At 38.8% G+C, this 26,145-nt stretch overlaps 1 protein-coding gene across 1 annotated transcript in view; it reads right to left on the bottom strand.

Moving 5' to 3' along the window:
- NOX4 (NADPH oxidase 4) overlaps positions 1 to 26,145 on the bottom strand; it is a gene marked incomplete at its 5' end in the record, with an annotated part of 102,581 nt that overhangs the window by 67,227 nt on the left and 9,209 nt on the right. Inside the window, 9 exons of the mRNA XM_082278934.1 lie at positions 6,716 to 6,778; positions 6,909 to 7,073; positions 9,050 to 9,278; positions 13,142 to 13,222; positions 17,755 to 17,827; positions 20,404 to 20,431; positions 22,301 to 22,398; positions 23,062 to 23,146; positions 24,073 to 24,183. Coding sequence (XP_082135060.1) covers positions 6,716 to 6,778; positions 6,909 to 7,073; positions 9,050 to 9,278; positions 13,142 to 13,222; positions 17,755 to 17,827; positions 20,404 to 20,431; positions 22,301 to 22,398; positions 23,062 to 23,146; positions 24,073 to 24,183 — 933 coding nt within the window. The remainder of the gene's footprint in view (positions 1 to 6,715; positions 6,779 to 6,908; positions 7,074 to 9,049; positions 9,279 to 13,141; positions 13,223 to 17,754; positions 17,828 to 20,403; positions 20,432 to 22,300; positions 22,399 to 23,061; positions 23,147 to 24,072; positions 24,184 to 26,145) is intronic.

Consider the following 26,145-nt stretch of genomic DNA (forward strand, 5'->3'; position numbering starts at 1 on the left):
CTGGTTTTCTCTTACAAAAGCAAATGTGCTATTAGTGATGTTGTTTATACTCATGTATTATTTGCTGAGACATTTCTGACAAGCAGTCGGGCCCAAAAACATAAAATGCGCAGATCAGGGCCACCACCTTCTAATCCCATCATGTCTAAATCCAGATACCAAATGGACTTAAACACAGGTGCAGAGGTAATGAGGAAAACTCAATCTACAAAAAAAAAAAAAAAAATCAAACCTAAACAAAACCCTTAGAGGTAGAAAATCTGTGATTAAGTATAGCTCTGAGACTCTTAGGCAAATTATATAACTTGTCATGTGCTTTCATAAACCTCTTCCAGATAATTCTCCTACATCTTCTGAGATGGTTAATGGATTTATGAGTTTCTCTGCCTGGGAGTCAATATTACTTTACTAATTTGTATACTAATCAAGCAAGTATTCTTCCTCAATAATACATATTTGGATTTGAGTGGATCTGAGTATCTGCATATGCAAACTTATCCTCTCCTAAAAACTCAGCTTTGACTTGTTAAAAAATGCACACATACCATCCTCCCTCTGGAGTTTTCTTACTCATACAGAGCTGTATGTGGAAGGAAAAGAAGGAAGATGTTGCACTACAAACCCTCCTGATGTGATCTGTTTCAAATTAACCATCTGCTCAAAAAGATAGAGAACCAGCAAAAGGGCAGAAGTTCTTGGAGCTTTTTATCATCAGACTCTTCCAGTTTCTACGTCAACGGGATTCAAGAGCAGACTAAATGCAGCACTGAAATAGGGGAGGTCAGAGCACACTATAACACCGAACAAATTTTCTAGTTGCAAAGAAGGTTTCAAACCTCTTGTTGCAGGTAGTTGATCACTGCTTACCTGTTACCAGAACTGGGATCTAGACATTGAATGAAGAGCCAAAACCCTTTGGAGGATCTGAAGAAGCAGTCCCCCACGCTATTAATAGAGCACTTATTTCATAAAGCCCTGGAGCCTCAAGGCTGGGATCTTTGCTGTGGCTTGTTTTGAGTTTTTGCTTCCTATGTGCCATTTCTGAGCCACCTGTCTCTTTTAACTCTACCTCATGAAGCTATAATCACTGGATATGCAGAGAACATCTTCTAGAGATGTTACAGAAAAAGCTCAACAAGTGTTTGTGCAAGCTACCTGCATTTAAGTATCAACAGGAGTATCTTGAGATACATGAGTGTGTCAACTGAAAAGAAAAAAAGGTCATCAAAGGAAAATTCAGGATATTCAGACTTTAGTTCCAGGGGGAAGCAGCCAGTGACAGCCAAAACTTTGGAATAACAGATGATTTGTTCCTGCATTTATGGATGTTTGTTGCAAAACAGATTTTTCCCAAATTAAACCTCAGATCTGAGCCGTCTCCAAATTTAGAAGGATTCACCTCTTAGTCTTGTCCTTATTTCAAGGTCTGCTACAGTCTAAGCTCTAAATGAAGTGATGTAATTTTTTCCTACCTTCCTTTGCCACAAGAAAATCAACACTACTGAAATAACAAGGTTACTGAGCTTTATGAGAGTGGACACCAGTCTTTTGATAGCCAAGTGGTCTAAACTGCAGCTTGTGAGAGTTTGTGCTTTGACTCTGTAGTGGATTCAGCAGACATCATGTGAGAACCCAGAACATCTTCTGAAGCACTTAAAATCTCCAAAACACAAGGCTATCTCCATGAGGTTTACTACTAATCAGAGCTTGCTAATGCAAGAAATTCCAGAAACACAGCAGAAAAAGTGACTTAAGACACTAACATATTCTAAATAGGACTCTGCTTCTGAAGCCATTCATTAGCAAAAAGAAACGGAAAGGAAGCATGTAATCATGGATTCATGCTGCTGCAAATCATCAGTAACACAGTTAAGTGTCCAGAAAGAGAGGGAACTCAACACCAAGGGGAAAATGTATGATGGAGATGGAAAAAAAACCCAATGCTACTGTAAATTGCAAGCCTTAGACTCTTCTTGTTCCTACAGGTTGAAATGAAGACCTACCAGAACAATGTCAAAGGAAACAAACACTCTCCAAAATGTAAAAAAAACCCCAAAATAATAATAAAAAAAATCTCCACAAACAATTTTTTTCTTAGTTTTGATAAGAGGTTAGGCTTTGCATACTAAAGAGTGGAAGCAATGCTTTGGATATATGACCTAGAATGAAGGACTATCCTTACTACTAGAAATCTACTATCAATAATGTTTGTTTTCTTTTTCAAGGTCTCTGAAGACTGATTTAGACAATTACATTTAAATTGCATTCCACAGCAGACGAGTTCCACACTTTCCTCCAAAAAGCGTAAAGAAATGTCAGTCTCAGGAAGCAGAGCATGTTTCTCTGGATGGTCTGGTCTCCAGATCATACCTTGCACTTGATGTGAAAGACAAATCTCTTTTAAAGAGTTCATCAAGAGGCAAACACACAAAAATAATTTGTCCACTTACAAACACTCAGCTAAAGTATTTATATAAAGAACGTAAGTCTCCTCACTACAGATGAAAATATCTTGGAATTGACTGTGTTCTGCTCAAATTCAATTCTAAGACGCAATAATGCCCAACCTAAAATACAGGACTGAAAATGTTACTCGCACTGTATGTTACTTACACAGCACAGTAACAGATGTGTACAGTTGTGTAAAAAAAAACCCATGAAAAATCATGAAAAAAATATCATACAACATGCTAAAAAGTAAACTTTTTGTTGAAATTAAATCCAAACAATGGAGCAATGAAGACATTATGAAGTGAGTGGCCCACCATGTGCTACCTAGAACTGTCCAGGAGATCACTTGCAGGAATCCCAAATGTTGGGCCATCTCTTCATTACCTTTCCCAGACTTCCCAAGGACAAAGTGTCACACTAGTCAGTACAAAGCTGCTAGTGAATAAAACCCAGTAGAAGCACACTTCAAAAACAGAGATCACACCGATCATGAGAGAAAACTGGTATTTCCAAGAGTCTGAATTTCAGAATGTACAACTGACACTACCAGACGGTTGAGGTAGGTGATCCTCCTTTTTTATTCAGCACTTGTGAAGCCACACTTCAAGACCTGTGTCCAGTGCTGGGTTCTTCACTGCAATAGAGACATGAACATGCTGGAGAGAGTCCAAACAAGGGCCATGAAACTAATGACAGGACTAGAACATATCTCCCACAAAAAAAGTTTCAGAGAACTGTGGCTGTTCAACTCTCACTTCTGGAGAACAGAAGGCACAAGGGGACCTTATCAATGTAACGCACCCAAAGGCAGGGTGTGAAAATAAAGCCTCTTCATGCTCACTCGGTTACAATTCAGAGCTCCCTCTGGCTCCAAGAGAAACATATGGGAGCTTTGCCAGAGTGGAATGGGAGTGGGTTCAGGGCCTTTACACTGCCTCCCTGCATGTTCCTCCACCCTGGTGTTATGTAAGAAACTGAGCTAAACTGTAAATATTACACAACCTCGAAAAGGGAAGGGACTAGTAAAATATCTCCACGACTCCTTCATGCTGACTCACCCCTTCCTTTCCATTTAAGGTTATTACCCACACTTAGGAGTATAAAGATACGCCTGAATGGTCATTTCTTGTCTCAAGCATGCTCCAGGCACAGTGAGATATTTCACTAGTGTGAACAGGACATCACATAGAGCCTGGGGACAGACTTTTTAGCATGGTCTGTTGTGAAAAGGACACAGGGTAATGGTTTTAAACTGAAAGAGGGTAGATTTAGACTAGAGATAAGGAAGAAATGTTTTACAGTGAAGATGGTGACACACTGGAACAGGTTGCCTAGAGAGCTGGCAGATGCCCTACTCCTGGAAACATTCAAGGCTGAGATGGATGGGGGGGCTCTGAGCAACATGATCTTGTTGAAGATGTCCCTGCTTATTGCACGGGGTTGGACTAGGTGGCCTTTAGAGAGCCCTTCCAACCAAAGTATTCTATGATTCTAAGTATGACAACAGCACCAGGAAGAAGACTGCAGTCTTCCCTCCCAGCTCTGCTGCAGTCATTGCTGCACTGCACTTCCAGTAGCTGAAGCCACACACATCCATCATGATGTTCTTGCTGTGGATCTAAGCCCCACACTCCTACCAACCTAGAAAAATAACCCAGGGACTCTGATCATTTGACGAAAGAAACAGCAGTAGCGTTCCAGCTTGCTTGGTAACTACAAGTAGGTCAGATGGGAGTGGAGAAACAACTGAGTTCAGCTTTTGCCTACACATTCTAGAAGCATCAGCCCATGGCTGCCACCATATTAAAAAACACAAAAGCTTTCTAAGCAGGACATCAGCCCATAGCATATTCTCTGCCCTAGAAAGACATGTGGAAATGTGTCCCCTGCTTAGGCTGGGTAAAAAGATTATAATAAATCTAGACACTTAGAATGCTCATCATGCTGTAAAAGTCATTTACTCAATGACAGCCTTTCTCCAGTACAGTTAATGTTGTAGCAAAATACGCTTGTGGCAACTCAGTGATAACTTCATATCTTGTAATAGAATATATGTGTGATCTTAAAGGATATGCTGTTATGCTGAAGGATATCACCACATATTAAAGTGTAAAACACTGAGCATGAACAGAAATTGGCTGGTCTAGTACTACTTACCTGAAATACAGTGCATTGTGCATGAGTAGAAATTGCTAATTTTAATGTTAGATATTTAATACATGCTTGTAAAACTTACACAAACTGTAATTTATCAACTACACTTACATATTGGAAATATACTGCACATTATCTGTATATAAATTATTTATTTATGTTCACTAAGAAAACTCAAATTCACAACAAGAGATCTATTTCCCATAGCTCCTAGCTCTAGAAGTTCATGTGCAAAAATAATTTTTCATAACATGCATTGTCATACTATGGCATTTTAAATACTGGATGAAATCCTCAACTCAGGCAAGGAATCTGACATCCAATTCAGCTTCATCCTATGACCTCACCCAGTAGGTCTGTCAGCAGTCTTGTCTCTGACAAAAACTCTCACCATAACAACTAAGAAGTTTCACCAGATAAGAGACTACTGAACCAAGCCAAATATTCTTTTATGACATTATTTCTAAAAATTAAAACCACAAAATCCCTTGTTTTAGCAGTGTCCTAATATAAGAAGACTAAATCTTTATAACAAGAGTCCCAGTTTCCAAACTGTGCATTTACTAATAATGATCAAATTATTACCACCATATTAATTTCAACTGAGATGGACAGTGAGAAATTAGGAACATGATGGTTTGAGATTAATGTTTAAATAAGATGTACCCACTGGCAGAGACCAGCTCTATATTAAATATAGCTATGCTAGGGCAAAAATAACTGGAAAGAGCTACCCAAGACTTGAACTAAATTCTTGAAATTTATGTTCTGATCACTAATGTAATAAAAAAAATATAAATAAATACTGACTAAACCATTCTGCATAAATTCATATATGCATTTAATTTTCCAGCATTCCATATCAAGTTATCTTCAAGCACTATACAAAGGACACTCTTAAAAAGTGCCTGCTGCCATTAACAACAGATAAATAACATATTCCTCTGCTTTGTACTGGCAAAATGAATAGCCATGAAAACTTTGCAAAAGTGCCATTAATGCTTTGCTAAGCTATACAGAGGCAGCTTCCCTCAAATGAGATTCATTCCTAGATTTACAGCACAAATTTTACTTTGAGTGGAATTTAGTGTGAGTTCCCCTGTGACTCCTGGCTCAGCATAAAGATAAGTAAATTAACAAACCAAAATAAAACACTCCACAAACCCAAAGAACTGGACCTGGTTGTGCCCTCTGTTTCTGAGGCAGCATTAAAACATCTCAACTGTTCCATAGCACTAGCTATAACTCAGTGGGGATAAAGTATCAGTTATCAGTCCAAAGAAAATAATCAAACATGAATGTTTATCTCTGCAGTTTTCTTGAAGAAGAATGACCAATTCAGGCAATCCAAAAGCATTTACTCCCATTGGAAAGAAAAAGCTGCCACTAATATTCAACCTCAGACACTGCTTTTGTAACAATATAGCCAGTCAGTGCAGTGATTTTTTAGCAGAATCTCCCAGGTCTCTGCACTGAGTACTCCTGAAGAACTTCAGGTCTATTTATATACAATTGCATATTATTCCAGTCTGTCTCTAGAGGTTTCAGTTCCCATTCTAGACCAATTGAGTAGCGTAAGTAGTAATCCTAATATTGTATGATCTCACTGGTATATCACCTTAAGTCATCGATATACCTCTTAATATAAAAATAAAGCAGAAGACAATTTTAGAAGCTTTTTTTTTAAACCTGATGTTTTTCTGACTTTGGAAAAGGCAGTCGCAGAAACGTCCTTTCATTGAAAAAGAAAGATGGCAAAAGTTCATTAAAATTTGCACTCATTCTGCATTAAGGTCTAGAAATATGGCTGAAACTTCTTTTAGAGTAATTATCAAAATCATAAGGATTTTATTGATTTATTTATTATTGATTTTCACTTATGGATGACTTTGAAAAAAGTTCCCATTATCATTTTCTCAACAGCAGAGAAAATTAAATATGTATTGAGTACTGTCACACAGAATAATCATGCCATTTCATATTCATTGGTACCCTCATAAATGAAACATGAGCTCTTCTGGCGAGAACTGTCACCTTGAAAGAAACAAAGACCGTTTGCTTACCAAATATAAATAAAAGAGAAAGAACCGAAAAGAACACTACTTCTTACCATTGTAAGAGTGAATGGATGGCTTTCCAGGGCGGACACTCTGGGACAGTGGAGAATAACATACTGAAATAAAACCACAGAAAAGATACATTCAAAGCATTCAGTGATGGGCTAGTACTTACAGAGTGATAGTCATCCCTACAGACAATCTCATGAGAAAGCAGAGTGATTTTTTAGGGGCACATTAACTCACCTGACCAGGCCTTGCTTCAAAGTCATCTTTCATCATCCTGACTTCAAGGACATTGGAGGGATGGCTTATTACTGAGGTTATTGTGACTGGTTTATTGCTGCGGATGTAGCGGTACAGCCTCTCCACACAGTACAAGCACAGAGGTCCAGAAATCCAGAACCAGGTCTAAGGGAGAACAAAAATAGGTTACCTCAAACACTTAACTTTCTGCTTTCTATTTTCACAACTACATGAGTGCTTGCAGGATCTCACTTCACATCTAACATCCACGCCTCTCTACATGCAGAAACCAAGAGTGTTCTGAAGCCTTAATCAGTCTAACCAGCAGCATCACTCACAAGCACAAGCAATTTCAATCGTAAAACTCATCAGGAAAAAAATGCCAGTGACCTCATTTGCTACCACATTATTCTGGTTTTATGTAGTTAGATTGCAGCTGCTTTCAGCAATGAAAGGCACAGTACATACACAGAGCAGAGTACTATACAGCTGGTTAACATTTATGGGAAAACCCTGTCTGACTTGCAATATCATTTAACTTATTACCTTCTTATAGTCATCTCAGGTTCAAGTAAAAACTGAAGAAAGCTGCATTCTTGTTCTATAGAATTTATGTTGGTATTAAACTAGTGTAAAATCATAGACAACAGAAAGAAATGAGCACTTCTGAATTGCAATTCATTTTCTCCCATGGAAGATGTGTATGCTAGACAGAAAATGCCCTGGAAATGCCCATTTCTCTGCACTGATTATATGGGGAGTCCTGGGTGACTACTCCAGATGGAGACATTTGCAGCTGCTCAGCTAAATCCCATCCTAAGAGTCAATTACCAATAGCTTATGGCAGACTTATGTACTAATTACACATCTGATCAGTCATTGGAGCTGTGGCATTGAAGTGCCCTCAAACCTCATCTATCTTCCCTCCCTTCCCAATTTCTGATGTTACACATAAACATCTCTTGCTACTAGCAGAGTATTTACTTCCAGCAAAAAAGCCTTGCAAGTCTCAGTACCTCACAGAATTTTTTTTTTTTAAACTTGGTATCACAATACTTCCAAATCCAAAAAGTCCTAAGAAGTGTTTCAAGGTAGCCAGGAGAATATTGAGTGGTCACTTCTTTCCATGACTCCTTTCCCATAAATGGATCTAAAGCAGGCATCTTAAGCCCCAAGAAGACTCCTTGCTGTCCTGTGGGTCACGTGGAGCCAGATATACACTGATGCTTGTAATTCAGGAGTACTACCACAACAAAATACCAATCCAAAGAACTTAGTTGGAGGAATTCAATGTAGAATTAAGTGTTTCTCATTATGATTACATGCTCCGTAGAAAAAGGGTTCCCGCTGCAGCTAGTAAGGGACAAAAAGTTCAACAGGGAAAAAACAATAAACTCCTGTGGGGTCTGTTATGGGACCGTATTGAATGGTGGCCCTTGGACTCGTGACCTCCATATTTGCAAGCTTCCTCAGGCTACTTGCCAGTACAGCCCAGACCATCTTTTCTCAAAAGAAAAGAGAAAATTTGGATGAAGAAAAAGCTGCTGCCACAAAACACAAAGAAACAAAAGGAAAATGGAAAACAGAAAAAGAAAAGGCTTTACTGTCCCCACTGTCATCATACTCATTTACCCATGCCACATATAAAACAAGCCTGTCTGCAAACAACAGACTATAAAAGCCAAACCACAACCAACTGCAACCCAGAAATGAGTATTAGGACTTGCATCTGCGTGGTAAAAAAGAGAACAAATGGAGCTTGATTATTTCAATTAACTACTGCCATACAATGCTTACAAAAGGACCTTATGAAATGTAATATAAATGTTTGCTCTGAAATGCGACACTAAAATCACATTTTTAGCAGGATCAATACATCTCTTACAGTGTTGTTCAAAAAAGAACATTACAGCCAATCTCTTGACATTTTTTTCACCCTCCCTGTTCTATGCACCACATTGTAATGCACATCAGGGTTAAGTACAGATTGTTTTTTCCCCACCAAATCTTTGAATGCCTCGAAAGGTTTTAATATTTTCCATTATTAAAACATCTGGTCTGGAAAAGCAATAATTAGCGGTTATGGCTGACTGAAAGGCTTGGCATGGCTTTTAATACCTGAAATGTCGGATCATACAGACCTCTGGGAAGTGCGACTGGAACTTGGGCTCCTGGGAACAAACTCTCACAAAGCCATTTTGTACAAAGGGTTCTGGTACTGGGAGGTCCTCTGGGAAGGGCTCAGTTGTATAGTCAGGAAGCAGCTCTTCAAAAGCCTTTGGCACAGTCAGATTCTGTCGGAGCGTTTTGTTAGGATTAAAGCAACCAGGAGGGTGTTCCTCTAAGTTGGTCTGGTACTTGAGCACTCCCCTACAGAAAAATAAAGATAGTAAAGACACTGAAGTAACAGTAAATAACAAACAACTTACCTTCATTTGGACAGGACTTTGGAAAGCAGTCACAAGCCTCCTCTTCTGTTAGAAATTTTATTCCGTTTGCCTTAAGGACTTTCAATGAGATTGAAGCTTTGCAACAATAGAGCCTTCTGTCACTAGAGGCAAGGTTTAACTTTTCCAGCTCACTTGGCACTCCCCCACTGAACAGCCTCAAGCTTAACACTGCTTGAAAGGGGGAAAATATTGGGGGAGCCTTCAAAAAAAAAAATTAAATAATCACATTTCCAATTCAATCACAGGCTGTTTTCACTCATCCTCCCTACAGTCAGCAAGCCCTGTTTTTAAGGCAATCTTATAGCAGAAGTGGCCTAAGCTGCCAAATCATAAACTGCAGGAATGTTCCCACTACTTGGTGTCTATCAGGTTTGCACACAAATAAATAGAAGGAAAAAACAAAGTCCTGCATGATAGCCAAGGAACCTTCCTTGCAAATTATTTTATGGGGTTCATCCGTTTTTTTTTCCCCCCCTCAAGTTAAGTTAAATTTACAGTGAAATGAAGTGAGAACTTTGAAGCTGCAGCTAGAAACACCGAAGAAAGAATTGGAAACCTAAGACACTCTGGGATATCTCAGGACATAAATGAAACATTAAAAACACGGAAGAACAGATAATAGTAGTAATAAAATTCCTCAGAAGTACTAGTTGTCTCCAAATCTAGCTTTGATGACCGTAAGACCAGAAGGAAGAATATTAAAAAAAAAAAAAAAAAAAGCTGAATGACACATGTAGAGGATGGTGCTGGGTGGGAAATGAAACATACTGAGACAATGCCCTCTGAGTGCTAAGCCTTGTTGTGAAGGCTCAGCTCAAGTATGCAATCAAACATCAAGGACATGTGCTCCCCCCTCCTCTCCTCAACATACACAAACCAGCAGCAGCAACAGAGTTTAATTCAGAAAAAAGAACTAGGACATCTGCAATATCCCCAACCTAAATGGGCTCTGACAGTCTGCTGGCAATCTTCCCTACCAAAATGCAGTCCTGACAGCTAGTAACAAGCTTCCTACATGGTCCAGTGAATCATGTCAGCTTGGAAGTTAAGCCTGCTCACTCTTAAATTCCACATCTGACCCTGGGAGAATCATTTGGGAAGTGTCCTTGCACCTACACCCATGCTTCTGCCTGCATTTATTGCTCAACCATGCCTATCGCTTGCATCTGGCATCACTGCTGGTCACCACATACTGGCAAAGTGACAGATACCCATAGCATTCCCTGCTCTATAAATATTATGGTGCCTCATGGATTTAGCTGGAAGTCAAAGCCCATGCAATATTTTTCAAGTGAACCTTGTGTGTATGCCTGCCAGCAACTCCCACAGCTTCTCTGTTCTCAGCACATCCCAAAAGAGGATTGCCTTGAGAGTAGCTACAAACACGAGCATCCCCTCCAGTGATCTCTAGTTTATTTAAACTATTACAAACATGCTAACTGAGTGGCAAAGCTGCCTGCTAACAGAAGCTCAGTAACTCCCATTTCTGAAGCTGTCAAGGAAAAGTAAGCCTTACACACCCAAGATCAGTGACCAGAAAGGTTGAGTTCTGCACTGAACAAACCATTAACATATGACAGATGAATTACAACACTTTATATATTGCTGAAAAGTGGTTGGCTACCTGAATAAGAGGATACTGTAAGAACATACCTAAAACAGTTTGAAACAAAACAAGAATCCAGCAATACCATGGAAATACTTACTCCTAAGACAGGTAAAACCTCACTCAACCTGCCTGCACAGTCCAGCCACAGGAGATGCCTTGCTCTGTACAGCAACTGGCCATGCATCTGCAAATCTCTAAGACATCCCATACAGGAGTAATTTGGGCACTTAAGAATGGTTATCTAAGCTTTCTTACATCTCAAAACAGATCACAGAATTATTTAGGTTGGAAAAGACCTCTAATATCATAAAGTCCAACCATTAACCCAGCTCTGCTGTGTTCTCCACTAAAACATGTCCCTAAGTACCACATCTACACATCTCTTAAATACCCCCAGAGATGGTGACTTTATTGCTTCCCTGGACAGCCTGTTCCAGTCCCTGACAACCCTTTTGGGGAAGAAATTTTTCCTAATGCCAAATCTAAATCACCCCTTGTGAAACTTGTGGCCACTTCCTATTGATCTTATCAATATCACTAATGGAGCCAGGAATCAGTCCAGCTCACCTCAATGTAGATTTCTGAAACAGAAAATTAGTTGAAGCATCCTTCAGGCTCCATTGGCTGCATTTATGAGAACTCATTAGACCATAATGGGAAAGACACTGAGAAAACATGTAGAGACCTACATTTAGGCAGCATTTTAAAGTTGAACTGACTCCCACTCTCCATGACTCATTCCTCTCCCACTTCTGACACTCAGTTCTTTCAGATTTGCACTGAATACCTTTGTAATGCTATACTAAGGAGGCTGTGTACCAGAATATGCCGTTAAATGCTTGGTATATTACTGCCGCCTTGGTTTGCAAACTTGGTAAATGGAATATGGTTAGGAAAACAAAGGTAAAGGATAATACCATGAAGGAGATTAATTGAACTGGACATGAAAAATACCCCAAAGGCAATCACTGGAACAGATTGCCTAGGGAGGTTAGATGATCTCAGTCACCAGATGTTTTAAAGAAGTTAGACAAACACCTGTCAAGAATAATTTAGGAAAAGTTCATCCTGGCCTAGGATGGGGAGAACAGGTTAGATCCATCTTCCCCAGCTATAAACAAGTGCTAATGCCATAGGGGAAAAAAAAAAAAAAAGCAAACCAAAAAAACCCAAATAAACCCCTAAAAGAAACAATGACCCAAAAAAAATTCCCCCAAGACCCCCAACAAACTCACCGAAAACTGGAATTGTGTCCAGGAGTTTCAATTGTTTTGAACTCATTATTTCTCAAGCTGCATGTTTTATTCAGCAACGTATTCCTACTATGATCTTGCTAGGTCTAATTCCTTTTCCAAGTTTAAGCAGCAGTGCTCAGTGTCACACATTCAAGCACCCTGTGTTTCAGTAGGTATTTGATGACATGGAGAAAAAAACCTCATTCAAATACACTGTCCCTCCTCTGCACTCTGCATCTACATCTACAGACAAAACTTCAGAGATGTTAATGGAACAGATTTTCACAGAATCATAGAATAGTTTGGGTTGGAAGGGACCTTTAAATGTCATCTAGTCCAACCCCCAACCCATGCAGACATATGTCATAAGTTTTGGAAGATGCGTTACCTTGCAACAGAGCTCAGTTAGTTTGTGCCTGATACAGATCTGACCATCAGCTTCATGGCACATAAACACTTGTCTGATATTTGTGAGAAAAAGAAGAAAAACTAGCAAATTTTGTAAGCAAAGCGAAAGAGGTAATTAGGGAGAGGCCAATCCTTTCCTCAAAAGAAAAGTAGAAAGGTAGAAAAAACAAAGGTAGAAAGGTAGAAAGGAAAATGCAAGGGAAGCAACTTTGCTTCATATTCTTGTCTCAGCAAACAGGTAAGAGAGGGCAGAAAAAGAAACAATGTTTTCTTCATTTCTCACTAGACACTGGGCAATGGAAATGGAAAAGGAATAATCTCGAAAGTGAAGAAGTTTGTGCTAGTTGGCTACAGCACTCACAATTCTCCAAGCTACAACCTGATCTTTATTTAAACACACACCAGAGGACAACATCTTGTCCCAAAGTTGGCCCACTGTGCTCAAGCGAGCTTGGGAAAAGCAGCAATCAAGGAAACTGCTCTTTTCTGGTTGTGCTTCAGGAAAAGGAACAGTATTTTCCATTTACTTACCCAGAAACATGCAGCATCAGCAGCATATAGAAGACAAAGAAAAGGTTGTGTGTATACCAGAAGATGTCATAGTTTGAAACCCTGAAAAGAATAAACCATGGTTCAATGCTGTTTCAACTCAGATGGAATCACTGCTAATTAAAAGCAGACCTGTGCACACAGGACATCATTATACACTGCATAGTCATGCAAAATAGTCAAAGCCCAGTATGTTTTCCCACAGGCACACTGTATTTGCACACAATTAAGTGTTGAGAAGAACAAGTGACTGGCACAGAAGTAATAAGCTGAGATGGAGAGTTAAGGATGTAGAAGTACAGAGCCAGCCAGAGAACTCTTCTGAAATTAAGAGACATAGGTCTTTCATAGGTCCTAGTTAGTCTCTACAAGATCCTTACAGCTGGGATAGTTCTTCCACCTCCAGTCTCAAAACTCAACCTCTTTACAGTGAGCGTGACCTTGCATTCTCCCTGCCCCAATACAGTTTAACGTGTCACTAAGGCTGTAACACACAAAGAGGTGGCATGGACAGCAGCAGAAGGGCCAGTGGGAAGTGTAAAAAACTTGTGAGGGTATAAAGTGGAAGGAGATACAGGAGGAACAGGACCCAGAGCAATGAGACAACAAGAGCACATGCAGGAGAGTTTCCAGGGCAGGAGGCCACATACATTATGGCTCTAGGACTGACGGTTTTGGGAGGAACAAGAACATTAACACTGTGAGATCAGGAGAGGTGAAGACCACTTCCTTTCATCAGTAATTTGTTAGGCAATATGAAAAGAAGCAAGACCAAACAAAATAACCATCTGGAATGGTTTTCTGTTAAGCTTGTTTATGTTTTCTTGAGTAAAATAGTTTTCAACAAACAACAACCGAATGGCTAAGAAAATACCCCACTTCATAGCACACAAACACACCTCTCACACTACACACCACGGTAGGAGAGTCCCTTCTAAAACCCAAAAACCTACCCCCATTCATAAACCAAACCAATTATTAAATAAAAAACATCTTTAGTTCTGAGAACATGGTTTAAGAAGCTATCCCTCTGACACAGATAACTTTTTGCAGATTTTTTTCCTCTCCTATCTCCTATGGTCTTCTATATAACTGCTCTTCCTTCAAGACAACTGAAGCATATACTGCATGTGTTTCTGTCAATACAGAATTTGTTTTCTTTCTCAAGAGAGAAAAAGCAATTTTGATAATACAAGGGCTACCAAAATGAAATCCAAACAGGGAAAGGAACAAAGAAGGAAGCAAAGGAAGGAATAGAGCAACAGCAAGGCTCTGAAATCCTCCCTCCACACTGCCATTCTTCCCCCAGTCAGCACTATGTTAACACTGTTTCCTCCTTGAAGCTGCTCAAACCTTTTCTAACTCCCCACACCCTGAGAAGCATTTCCATGAAGTCACTCATCAGCATCCGTGAGGAGTTGTGGGAGTAATCATCAGCAAGAGGAAAATAAGAACAATGGTATGCAGAGTGGAAGCAGAATTGGAAGGCACAAAGAGAGCAAAATTTACCCTCTGTCCCAAAACAGGTCACAAAATCCTAGAAGTGGACCTTAAAGATCATCTAGGCTAAACCCCCATACCATGAGAAGGGACAAGGACAGGTCTTGGAGCTCTGGTTTAATTTGGTATCATACTACAATACCAAAAGCTGCATACTGAATTTGTTTTATTGGCTCTTGAGCACCTTTTTCAGAATGCACCAATTTTTCAAAATTTCAGTGATGAAAAGTCTATCCCCGGACTGCTTCTGACATGTTGCTTTCAACAGCTAATTATTGTCACTGATTAAAATTACTGTACACTTCTTGTCTGAAAACGTCTAAATGTCAGCTTCCAGCCTGCTGAGCATTTTATTCTTCTTTCAGCACTCCTACAGATACCTCTACTATAAAATCCTTGTTCCTCACATGTATCAAGTTCCCCTAAGCGTGAGCAAGCCCTCTGAACTTCACCTCCTTAAATTATACAGGGGTGTAAATCCTTGAACCTCTTACCATGAAGCGTATTTTCCAACAGTGCAATAATTATGCATTTCCCACTTGTATCTTTCAACTGTGTATCCTACAGATACATACAATATTCCAATATAGTCAATAATCTTCCTATACACACATTTTATAGCTCTTCAGAACATTTCCTTTTTTTACATTCTTAGGGCTTAAAATAGACACTATTCACAGAATGCATGCATTTCTTAAGAATGTGAAGTCCTGAAAATTTGAAGTAAGTTGAATATTTAATTTTGGTTAACCTACTTTAGAATTTTGCAGATGAAGACCTGCAAGAGTTAATTTACTGAGAAAGGTAAGGGGAATTTATCATGCTTTAAAGGGACACACTAAGCAGCACAGTTCTGGAATTTTTTTTTTAATCTTGTTACAGACAGTTTTGAAAAGGAAGATATATGTGGTAGTTAAGAAGATGAAATTGAAGACTAGAATATTTGGTTACAAAAATAGATGGCATTGCAGCACCTTATCTTTTTATTGTTCTTTTAAATACGTGACTTCCAAATCTTAAACATCGTTAATTTTAAAGTTGGCAGAAATGTCAACATTTATTGATGGGATTTATTGTGTTTTCTGATAACTTCATAACCCTACTGAAAACAAGTAATGAACACAAAAATGTTGGTCTAATTCTCAGGTATGACATGGCAAAAATTTAGAAAATTTTTCAAGCAATAATCCTTTCCCCCTTTTAAAACATTAGCAGCTAATTCAATCCTTCTAATACTTATTTGCACAGTTTACTGAAAAGGCATGAAAATAGAGGCATAATCATGCATAGAACAATTTCAGGAAGAACATACAAAGGAAGAAATCACTAAGCAGGTCAGTGTGCAAGAGCAGATTAGGGATGAAATCCAAGACTGTAACAGTCTCTGAAATACATTTTACAAAGCTCACTTTCTGATAGAGAGTGAACATTTACAATTAACTTTCCTAAAACTGCACTGTAAGCTCAGCCATGATAGGGCATGTGAGAATCCACAGGGAGAGAGATTGAAAAGGGACAGAGATGCATGCAGCAACTTGTTTCCTTAGGAGAAAACACTATAATAAAGACGAGCTTGATCTCTATGCCTGAAGGAGAAGCCAGGACAAAATTTCCAAATAAGAATTATTGCTAGAGTAACAGGAGATGCAGATTATCTCTTTCAGGGCTTTGATTCTGCTGGCTAGATGGCAGAAAGCTCGGAAAGTATTGGCACTTACACTCACTGTGGAAGGAACTAACAAGCATGTAACTTCAAAAGATGTTGCATGAACCCCAAAATTATTTCCAAGAATGTTTACAACTACATATATTTTTCTGTGTTTCCCAATCACTAATACATTATGTATTTCTAATTTAATATGGCCTTGAAGACAGGACTTTGTTCTGGCTCAATGCTGCAGAGCAAAGTAATTGTTTTATTTTTCCATCTTCCCAAAACTGTCTTTCTTTTGCAAGTAGAGCCATCTGTGTGGACCATGTAATGTGCAGCCATGCTGATATGTCATGCAGCAGCCTAATCCTGCACTTCTGTAGCCTGCAGTGCCTCACAAAAGTCTCAGCCCTGGAAGAAGCCTTGTCTACTGAAAATGCACAAGTATTTGCTGAACTACTTTCTCAAATCACAGGATAACATTGCCAGGTAACACAGCTACTCAGGAAAGACAGATTAGCTCAACAGAGTTCAAAACCACTTATCTAACTCACATGTTAATGGAGCACCAATAATGTTTGAGGATACATAATAAATGTATCTTTCCATGTTTGCTGAATTGAGATGATGCACTTACATAAACACTCTGAGAATTCAACTTCTGTAAAAATGAAGAGGTTATTTTTATATGTTCAGTTGCAGAACCCAAGCCTTAAAAAGACTTCAACATTGGGCTAGACCCCCCAAGGTACCAGTCATTCACAGGTACTATCACATGTGTTCAATAACGTTGGTACAGAATGTCAACTCACTGGAGGACCAAACCTTTAGAAATCCCAGCAGCTGCTCTGAGCCAATACTGCATTGCTGTTTGGTATATTATAATTCACATTAAAAACAGTACCTCTGACAACCAGAAGCAGAGCTTTTAAAAGCAACGTTCGACTTCAGTGGCATAATTTTGTCTCAGTTTGTTTCATTGCTGATAGTTTCAGGTTTTGGGTTTTTTAGGGGTTTATTTTGGGGTTTTTTTGTTTGGTATTTTGTTACCTTTTTATTTTTACAGTGTATTCTTAAATTAATTGGTGAAAATAATTAAGATAAAGATAACATCTTATTTTTCTTCCAGTGGACTTAATTTATGTACTGGACAGAGCTTCCCATATGCTGAGTTTACTGTCTCCCTGTACAACCAGGAATAAAAATACTATTTAAATTTTTAAAAGTCCACATTTTTAACTGAGCACACTCATTAAATAGTTTTTTCAGAAGGCAATTCGATCAGGTCTTGTAATTGTTTTAATACAAAATTCACTGTGCTAATTTTACTGCAAGCTAGGAAAAAAATAGGACAAGAAAACTGGTATTTTTAACACTCTAATCAGTAGGAGAATATGATTACTGAAATGGCATTTTTCAGCATAATGATCAGATTACATCTTACCTGATGGCATACGTGGAAGCTGTGCACATTAGGAATAATACTAACACCATAATGACTCCAGTCAGACCTGGAACTAAAAAGGACATAAGATAGCTTACATTTGAACTGTGAAGAGGTATACTTGTCTACTATGACCTTTTAAGAAAGTGGAATTAGACACACAAATCATAAATTTAATCAAACTCTTGAATGTACTTACGCCTTGAGGACAACTCAGATACCAAAACAGATAGGAAAGATGAGTTCTTGTGTAATTTCCCACCTTCCAAAGAAAAATACCCTTTCCCTTGCATTTCACCATGCATCACAATTTCCTATTTGTCTTTGCTCCTGCCATCTTTTGCTTGTGACATCTGTGTCTAAGCAGGTAACTAAGAATAAACACTGTTTACTTGCAAGACTGACTGTACAAGTTTCTGTCTCTTTTTTATTCCAAACACTACACTCTGTTGATCATGACAATTAAAAACCTGGTCAGGGACAGAATTTCAAGCAAATCAATTTCTATGCAAGCTGTCACTACAATTTTTTGCCAGCCCATTTCATTCTGGAATGAGGAAGAGCCTGAAATTACTCTCCATGGCATTGTATCATGCCTGAAATTGTTGCCCATAGAGCAAGGTCTGTGAGAGTGATCTGCAGCCAACACTTGGGAAGGAAAGGTTAAAAATATTAATGATTGGACTCATCTGCTCAAATGAAGACTTGTACCAGAACTAGTTTATCCTCAGCTCTTTCTTAAGTCAAAGGAGAGAATCTCAAATCTTATCTTCTTATAAATTTCTCAATACCCATCCATTGAAAAGTCTGATACCCAAAATCTGACACACAGCAACTCACTCCTGTTTTTACAGCCCTACAATCAATGGAAGTTTTCTCACGGACTGCATAAAAAAACTTGATTTCGCTCCTTCATGGAAAGATTGCAATTAAAAGGAGTTGCAATAAGAAAAAAATATGCATTCTGTCCACTGCCTCCTTCTTAATTTCTTTTTTCTCAATCTGATTTGATGTGTAGCGTGCAATGAATCTTCCCTCTGACACAAATACCCCCAATGCAATTGCAGTACAGCACTTGATCCAGCTTCCTACACTGCCACTCAAGCCAGAGGTCACCTTTTATGTACAGTTTTTCAATTATCTTCTCCATCAAACTGAAATCACTCACAGTCTTGCCCCAACTTATCAGTGCATTTTTACTGTTTCCTCTCTGCCCTGTCTCTGACTCTCCTCCACTAAGTATAATCTTGAATACTTGTTCCTCCCACAGTCTCACACCCTTATACAAGGAGGTTCTTTCCTGGACTGATCTGAAAAGCCATCATCGCTCTATAAATCCTCCTGATCCCTTATTCCTTCTGTTCGCTGTTTTGAACTATCTGAGAAGAAACCAGAGGTTTTATAATTATTTGCACAGCTCCCAGTGGAGCAAAATCTTGGTCCCTGCCTGGGCACTCCTTCAGCACAAATAGTACATGTTACTAACCAATCATTAGGACAGGGAATGAACAGACTAATTTTAAACTTAAGATTACTTAGAATCACTGCTTTTTGCAACAGTGTACTCAAATTTTTGAAAATGCAGTATTTTAGTGGCTGTCAAAGGGTGAAAGGCTTTCTACCCCTCAACTAGAGAGCTTCCAACATGTCCCCACAAGCCAGGACAAAACCTGATTGGACCATTCCCTGCTTCTCTATCCCAAGTCCTTCTCCTTCATACAAGATATTAAACATAATCCTCAGTTGCTTGGTTTGATTCTCCTCCCTTCCATCTTTAATTCCCCCTTCTGCCAGTTACCTTCTTTCAAACCTCCACCACTGATTCAGTACCTGCACTCATCATCCAGCCTGCTTCCAGTTAGCAGATAACTCTGACCTCAGATTCTGTCACTTTGCTTTCTCACTTCCTCTACTCTCAACTGATCTAAACCCTCCCTAGGTTTTTTGGGAAATACTGTTGTGCCAGCTGCTAATTCCAGCACACCTATTGGGATTGACAAACCTAGAATCATTGCTGTCTATTCACGGATTCGATCTGACTGTGCCCTAAATGCTACCAAGTCGGGATTTTTGTGTTTGATCCAAATAAGGAAGAAAGTGTGATGGCATCAGGAATTTTATCTGCTTATGAAGTGCTACAGCTCAGTCTGATGCCTGCCCCTTCATACCCAAACACTGCTCCCTTCTAAATTCCTGCAAAAATGTCTTTGTCTATTTATCCTTTATGAGTCCTGAAGCCTGATTCCCATGTAACAGTTTAGATTGCTCAGAAACCCAGCCAGATCTTAAACAAACCAGCTGAAGCAAAAAGACTGCTTTCCTGTTATGTTTCTTCTTCTAGAAATTGGATCATTTAGGAATTTGGTTTTAATATTATGGAGAATCTCTGTTTGAAACTAATGGTTTTTCCTGACTCATCTGTACAACAACAGATTTGAAGATGCTGCTTATCCTGCTACTGGGTTTATGTAACTCCTGCTTCCTGACTATTGGATAAGCAAACCCAGGTTATATTAACACAAATAACACAACTCCAGATTGCTGAGATACAACAAATGGAGCATGCCAACACAGGATCAAAAGAAGTTTTGTTTGCAGTGTTGATGAGAAGCAGCAAACTTTTCTCATTCAGTTTTGCAAAAGACTTACCAGTTGCAAAAAGTAGTTTCCTCGGGTCCTGAAAAATAGACAAGCAAGAACAAATAAAATCACCATATGGGATTTTATATCCACATGAATAATGTGATAATAATAAGTAGCCCATAAAATTCACACATTTTAAGACATACGAAGTCCCTAAATCTGAAAGCAGGAATGAATTTGGCATGTGGTAACAGTTTACATTGACTGCAATTCAACATGAACTGAACCTTTAGCGTTTGCATTCCCCCAGCAAAGATAATTCTGATCTATAATTTTGGATTCAGATAATTTTACAGATAACTGTTTTATTAAAGCTCAACTTTACTCAGTTACCTCATTCCTTTGGGAGGACAGAGTGGAGCAGAAGAGGGAGAGGTTTTGAATTTAAATGTAAGACAAGAGGCAAGCATTTTACTGCCAGCTACATAACCAAGAGATTTGCACTGAACCCTATTGAAGCAAGACTGAACACAAAGAACCTGACAGATGTTCCCATGTCCGTCACCACGTGTGAAAGGAAGAGGGGATATTTCAACATCAGGTAAAACTGCCTCACTTTCCCTGATCCTATACTTCAAGAGGTTTTGTCTTCACTGCTCGGAAAAGTTTTTTATTTAAAGTTGCAGTAAAATGCAGTGAGGGGAGATGTTTTCATACAGGACAGGAAGAATGAAGTGACCCTCTTTCTGACCTCATCTGCATCCCAATGTGTGTACCCAACTAAAGATGAGAGTAGCATCCAGACTATCCACCACAGCTAAAAAAGTGATTTAAGTGGAATTCAAGTACAAAATTTCAAGAGCTACTAAAGCACCTAAAATTCTGGAGTTTTGACCCTAGAATTCCTAAAAAACTTGCTACTGTCTCCATTTTCTATTGCAAAATTCCTAAGGCTGCTTAGTAGAGGCTTAGAACCCTGGCACGTTCTTGCCTGAGGCAAGCTCCTGCTAAAGTTCCTGATGAAGCTAAGTATATCAGACCACTCCTAACACAAGCAACACACAGCTCAACCCAGAAGCTCAGCACAATAGTTGGTGTTGGCATGTCTGTCTGCCATTGAATAGCTTGGTGATTAGATCATTCACCCAGGGAATGGAAGACCTTGGTTGCTGGTCCTTATGAGCCTGGACTGAGTCAAACTCTCCTTTTCCAGGAAACAATGCAGCTGGGATAGGGTCATTCTAAATATCTCCTAATGAAAATGGTAGAAAAGAAATGCAGACTCAAGACTAGAATGAACACAAACATGAGGGAACTTGATTGTAGCCCAAGAAGAAAGGGTGCTGGTCTCTGGTCTTGCTTCTAAAATCTGCAAATATCTCTCCAGTGCCAAATACACAAGTAAGCACCTGGCCAAGAGACTAAGAATCTGATGTTCCTGCAAGAGATCTGCACTACAGTCAGAGAAGACACACAAATCAAGTATTTTGCAAATAAAAATCAGCTTCCTGCCCAGTTCATGTAGATAACTAATTCCATGCTTAGCATATATCCTCATATTTGCATTCACTGCAGCTGAAAAATGCAAAATCAGTTTCAAATATCACTGTATTTTAAATACTGGAAATGCAGAACAAATGTGCCCAAAAAGCAGCAGAAATGTGTCAACCAGGCCCACCCAAGAAAGAGAGAGAAGCAGAAGAGAAGCAAGAACAAGGTGCAAGGTGAAAGTTTTGATGATTGCATTCTCCATCTAATAATCAAATAGGACTGAACCTTGCTGGCTTTAATACATGCTTTGTCCAGAGAAAGAAGTAAAATCCACAGGAATCCACACAATGGTGAGTTTTCAGTGCAAGAAACAGCAGCACTGTATAGATCACACAGTGGCACTGAATATGCAAACATTCATATATTTAAATTATATGCTCAAAAGCAAAATATGAAAGGACAGTTGGCTCACCTCACCACGATAGTTTGCTGCATTTAGGGTCACAAATTCTTCGTTGTAGTTCTCAGAGAAGTTAAGAGCATTCACCAGATGAGCAGCAACATGTATGACTAAAAAAAAAAAAACCCAAAAAAACTGAGTAAAACTGAGGCTCTCTAAACAAGTGCTGGATGTTTCCCGTGGCCACCCAGATGCCAAGCAATAATCATATCACCTGCATGAGATATACCAGGGACTAAAGAATTGTTAATTGTTTTTCTAAAGTAAATCAGCTTATAAATACTAATGACAGAAATCTGTATGTATTTTAGGATTTTTTTTAACACTACAGCAATAATTTCTGTACTGCAATGCTTCAGCCGAGAGACAACATTCAAAAGGTATCCAGCCAAGAGTATTTCTTCTTCACCAAACTGGGTAGTTGTCTCCACTGCTCCCTCCTCTGCAGGTAAGCCTGTAGTACCCTGCTTTTTCATTTAAATTCCTTAGGCACAATGAGGGTTCACCTGGAATGGCAGATTTTGACCTGATCTCACATATCTGTCTTCTAAGAAACTAGCATTTTAAGGAAAAGCTTGACATTAGAATGTATGCCCATGTGCTTAAAGCAAAAAATGAACCAAAACCCACACACATTCGAGAAAGCATTTACAATTTAAGGCAAGCAAGCACAGAGCAAGACTACCCCCAAATGTACTACAGCAGAAAAACCACAAAGTACTGCTTCACCGTGCTTCCAAAACACGCTGCTGCTCAGCACAGTAAGAGCTCACCTGAAAAGATGCATATTGTAATACCGCATGTCACATGGAAAGTTTTACTTTTATCTAGCAGCCTTCTGGTTTTCTTGCTGGCAACCTAGTAAGAGAAGAATTCAAGCAATCTCTTCCAAAACAAAACAAAGAAACAAATACTAACAGCAACTGTGGTGATATAACAGCATCTTCAGTTTTTACCAGGTTTAGCATCTTCCACAAGCATAGTACCTAAATTTAAAAACTACTAGATTATGCCAGGGAGATAATTTTGAGAACTTAATGAAGAAATTACAGATGAATCTGTATTACATAGATGTCAACAGTACATAATTTACCTCCTGGCCTTAATATTTAGGAATTCCAGCACTAATTGTGTAGGCAACACTGACTCTTTCATAACCAAGATCAAATGGAATGGTATATTTGCATACATATGTGCATCTATAGCTACCAATCTTTTGGGTATTGTCACATGATTAACAGAACTCACAGGTTCAATTTGCAAGCATCTAGCAAATACAAATATTCCTCAAAAGGATTACTGATATTTTTGTAAAAGCAACTGGTGAATCACAAAGAAGCTAAACCATTGTTTCTCCCATCATAACAAATGTATCAGGTTCAGTATTTTTATTTAAAGTTCTATCATCTCCAATAGGACACTGATGTTCATGTAGACACAAAGTTGTTTGTGCTCTGTTGAATTCTACCAGGAAACAATTGAGAGGACACAGATGTCTCTAATATAAGAGTTTGGAAAGACAGAGGAGAATTCATCTGGCTACAGTTCCACAGCAACTCCCCATCCTTCAAAAATGCACTGAAGAAACCATCCTCATGATGGTCAAATCAAACCAGACAATGCCAGCCCTGTCTTCAAAGGCATCATGAATCTAGGGTGAATGTCTGATATTTGCACCATGCAAGCCAATATTGTATAAAAACCAGATTTTTTTCTATTACTTTGAGACTAAACAGAGACCAGGGCCCTCTTCCCAAGTGCTGCATTCCGGGGGCAGTACTCACCTTCTGGGATCCCCGCAGGAAGGCCAGGAGAACACGGCACATTGGTAGCAGGACGAGGCAGCAGTTGAGATTGAGGACAGATGCCGAAGCTCTGCTAACACACAATCCTAGCTGAACAAATATTGCAAGAGTTAGATTACATGAGAAAGGAATGGTACATGTGTCAGCATTGTCTCTTTTTCTTTGCTGCGAAACCAAACAGTTCCCATGCTCTCTGACTTGTCAGAAAAGTGGCGTTTCATGATGTTTTATTGTACTGGAAAAAGCCACAGTACACACAGCATGCTATCCTGTTCTCACAGAGAAGGAAACAGCTTTCATCCTTGCATCAAGAAGTTATTAATAATTAATTTTGTTAACAACAAATGACAGCTTTCTACCAGAAGAGCCAATATCCTCATCAGTGCCCAAAGTCGCATAGAACAAAACATCTGAGACAACAGTAAGTGTCCACTGAGAAATCACCTGAAAGCTTCAACAGACATAACTAAATAAAAAAGTGACAAATTCTATGATGACACTAGAAAGCCACTGAAGTGTAATGATTTTCTGTTAAGCCACAAAAAGATGTAAAAAAATATTGATTCAGTCAAACTGAAATGATCGTGGTGTTCCAAGGACTGTTATAGAATTGTCACAAAACTCCTCATCCATTCACATTATGCAATGCCATATTTGGACACAAAGAAAGTAGGTTCTCTTCAGTTTAACTGCTCAATAGCTGGGAACTGTAATAAAATCTAATTTCAATAACGCTTTCACTGATATATTTGGAACTTACATAATTAGAACAAAAACACTTGTCAAATAAATGAACAAAGCACACATTCATGTCATAAACCTGTATTTTTAATCTTATTATATTATCTCATTCATCTATGATTTTAAAAAGTTAGCAAAATGCCATTGTTCTCCTAGTTATTAGGTTGAATTACCATTTTACTAGCTTATATAAAAGATGCTTTTAGACTGTCAACAGATTTCTGGAAGGATATTTCTTACAATGGTCTTAAAACCCCAAGTTCTTCAACTCCTGAATAAATTAGTTAAAAAGTATTATAATATTAAAGATAACTCAGATACTGCAGGAGTATGTGAATGAGTTGAACAGTTACAAATTATCTAATAAAAATTACTAAAGATTTATTACCTTTTCAAAATAAAACTACATAAAAAAATGAGCATTTTTTACTTTCTCAGACAAAAAAAAATAACCTGTGAAACATCTATTATATTCTCGTCTTTGTTATCAAGAACAAACAAAATTTATAGATTTATGTTTGTGTCACAGAAATGGATGAATATATAAGCTAGTAAAAATAAACAGAATAACTGCACTTCACAATATCTTACAAGATCTCAAGCACAACAGCATGACTAGAGTTTCTCCAGTACCAGTGCCATAAAACATCACAACTGCCTGCTCTCACAGTTAGCAACATCCATGTACCCCACCTGCTCTGCAGCACACCAGGGCATGGCACAAGCAGGAAAACAAAAGGTAAAAATGTTCAATCTACCTGAAGAACCAAGCTCTGCACCTAAATCCTTTTTCTCTTCCAGCTACTCTACATTATCTAGTTAGATCTGAGTGCTAGGGACCTCCTCACCAGACACTACCAGCTTCCAAAGAACAGAGCAGTCACAAAGGCACCTTCTCTCAAAAGGTGCCCATGAGAAGTAGGAGCAATTACCCCACAAAATGTGCTCTACCTTGTTTTCTACCATGTAAATGTGGGATCTCCAGCAAAAAATCCCAGGAACAGATCATCTCCAACCTACTGAATGATAGAAAATAAGACTAAAATGAGCCATGTCACTTAGTTCTTTCCCACTCTCCAGATGTCCTCCACTATTTCTTCCAATGTACTGTTAGTCTTCTTTTTCCTTACATAAGACCTCCCTTGCTTCTACTTCATCTGTTACTTCACTCTCTGATCACTTGCACAATGAGAAATTTTTCTTGCTACTCTTCACTCACAAGCCATGTTCTTCAGACCCTAGGCCATCCTCTCCTCCCTGCTCTGGGCCCTCCCAACTGGTCCAGAGCCCAAATGTACCAACTAAGGACCA

Source organism: Coloeus monedula (assembly GCF_965178545.1).
Source record: "Coloeus monedula genome assembly, chromosome: 3".
Lineage (NCBI taxonomy): Eukaryota > Metazoa > Chordata > Aves > Passeriformes > Corvidae > Coloeus > Coloeus monedula.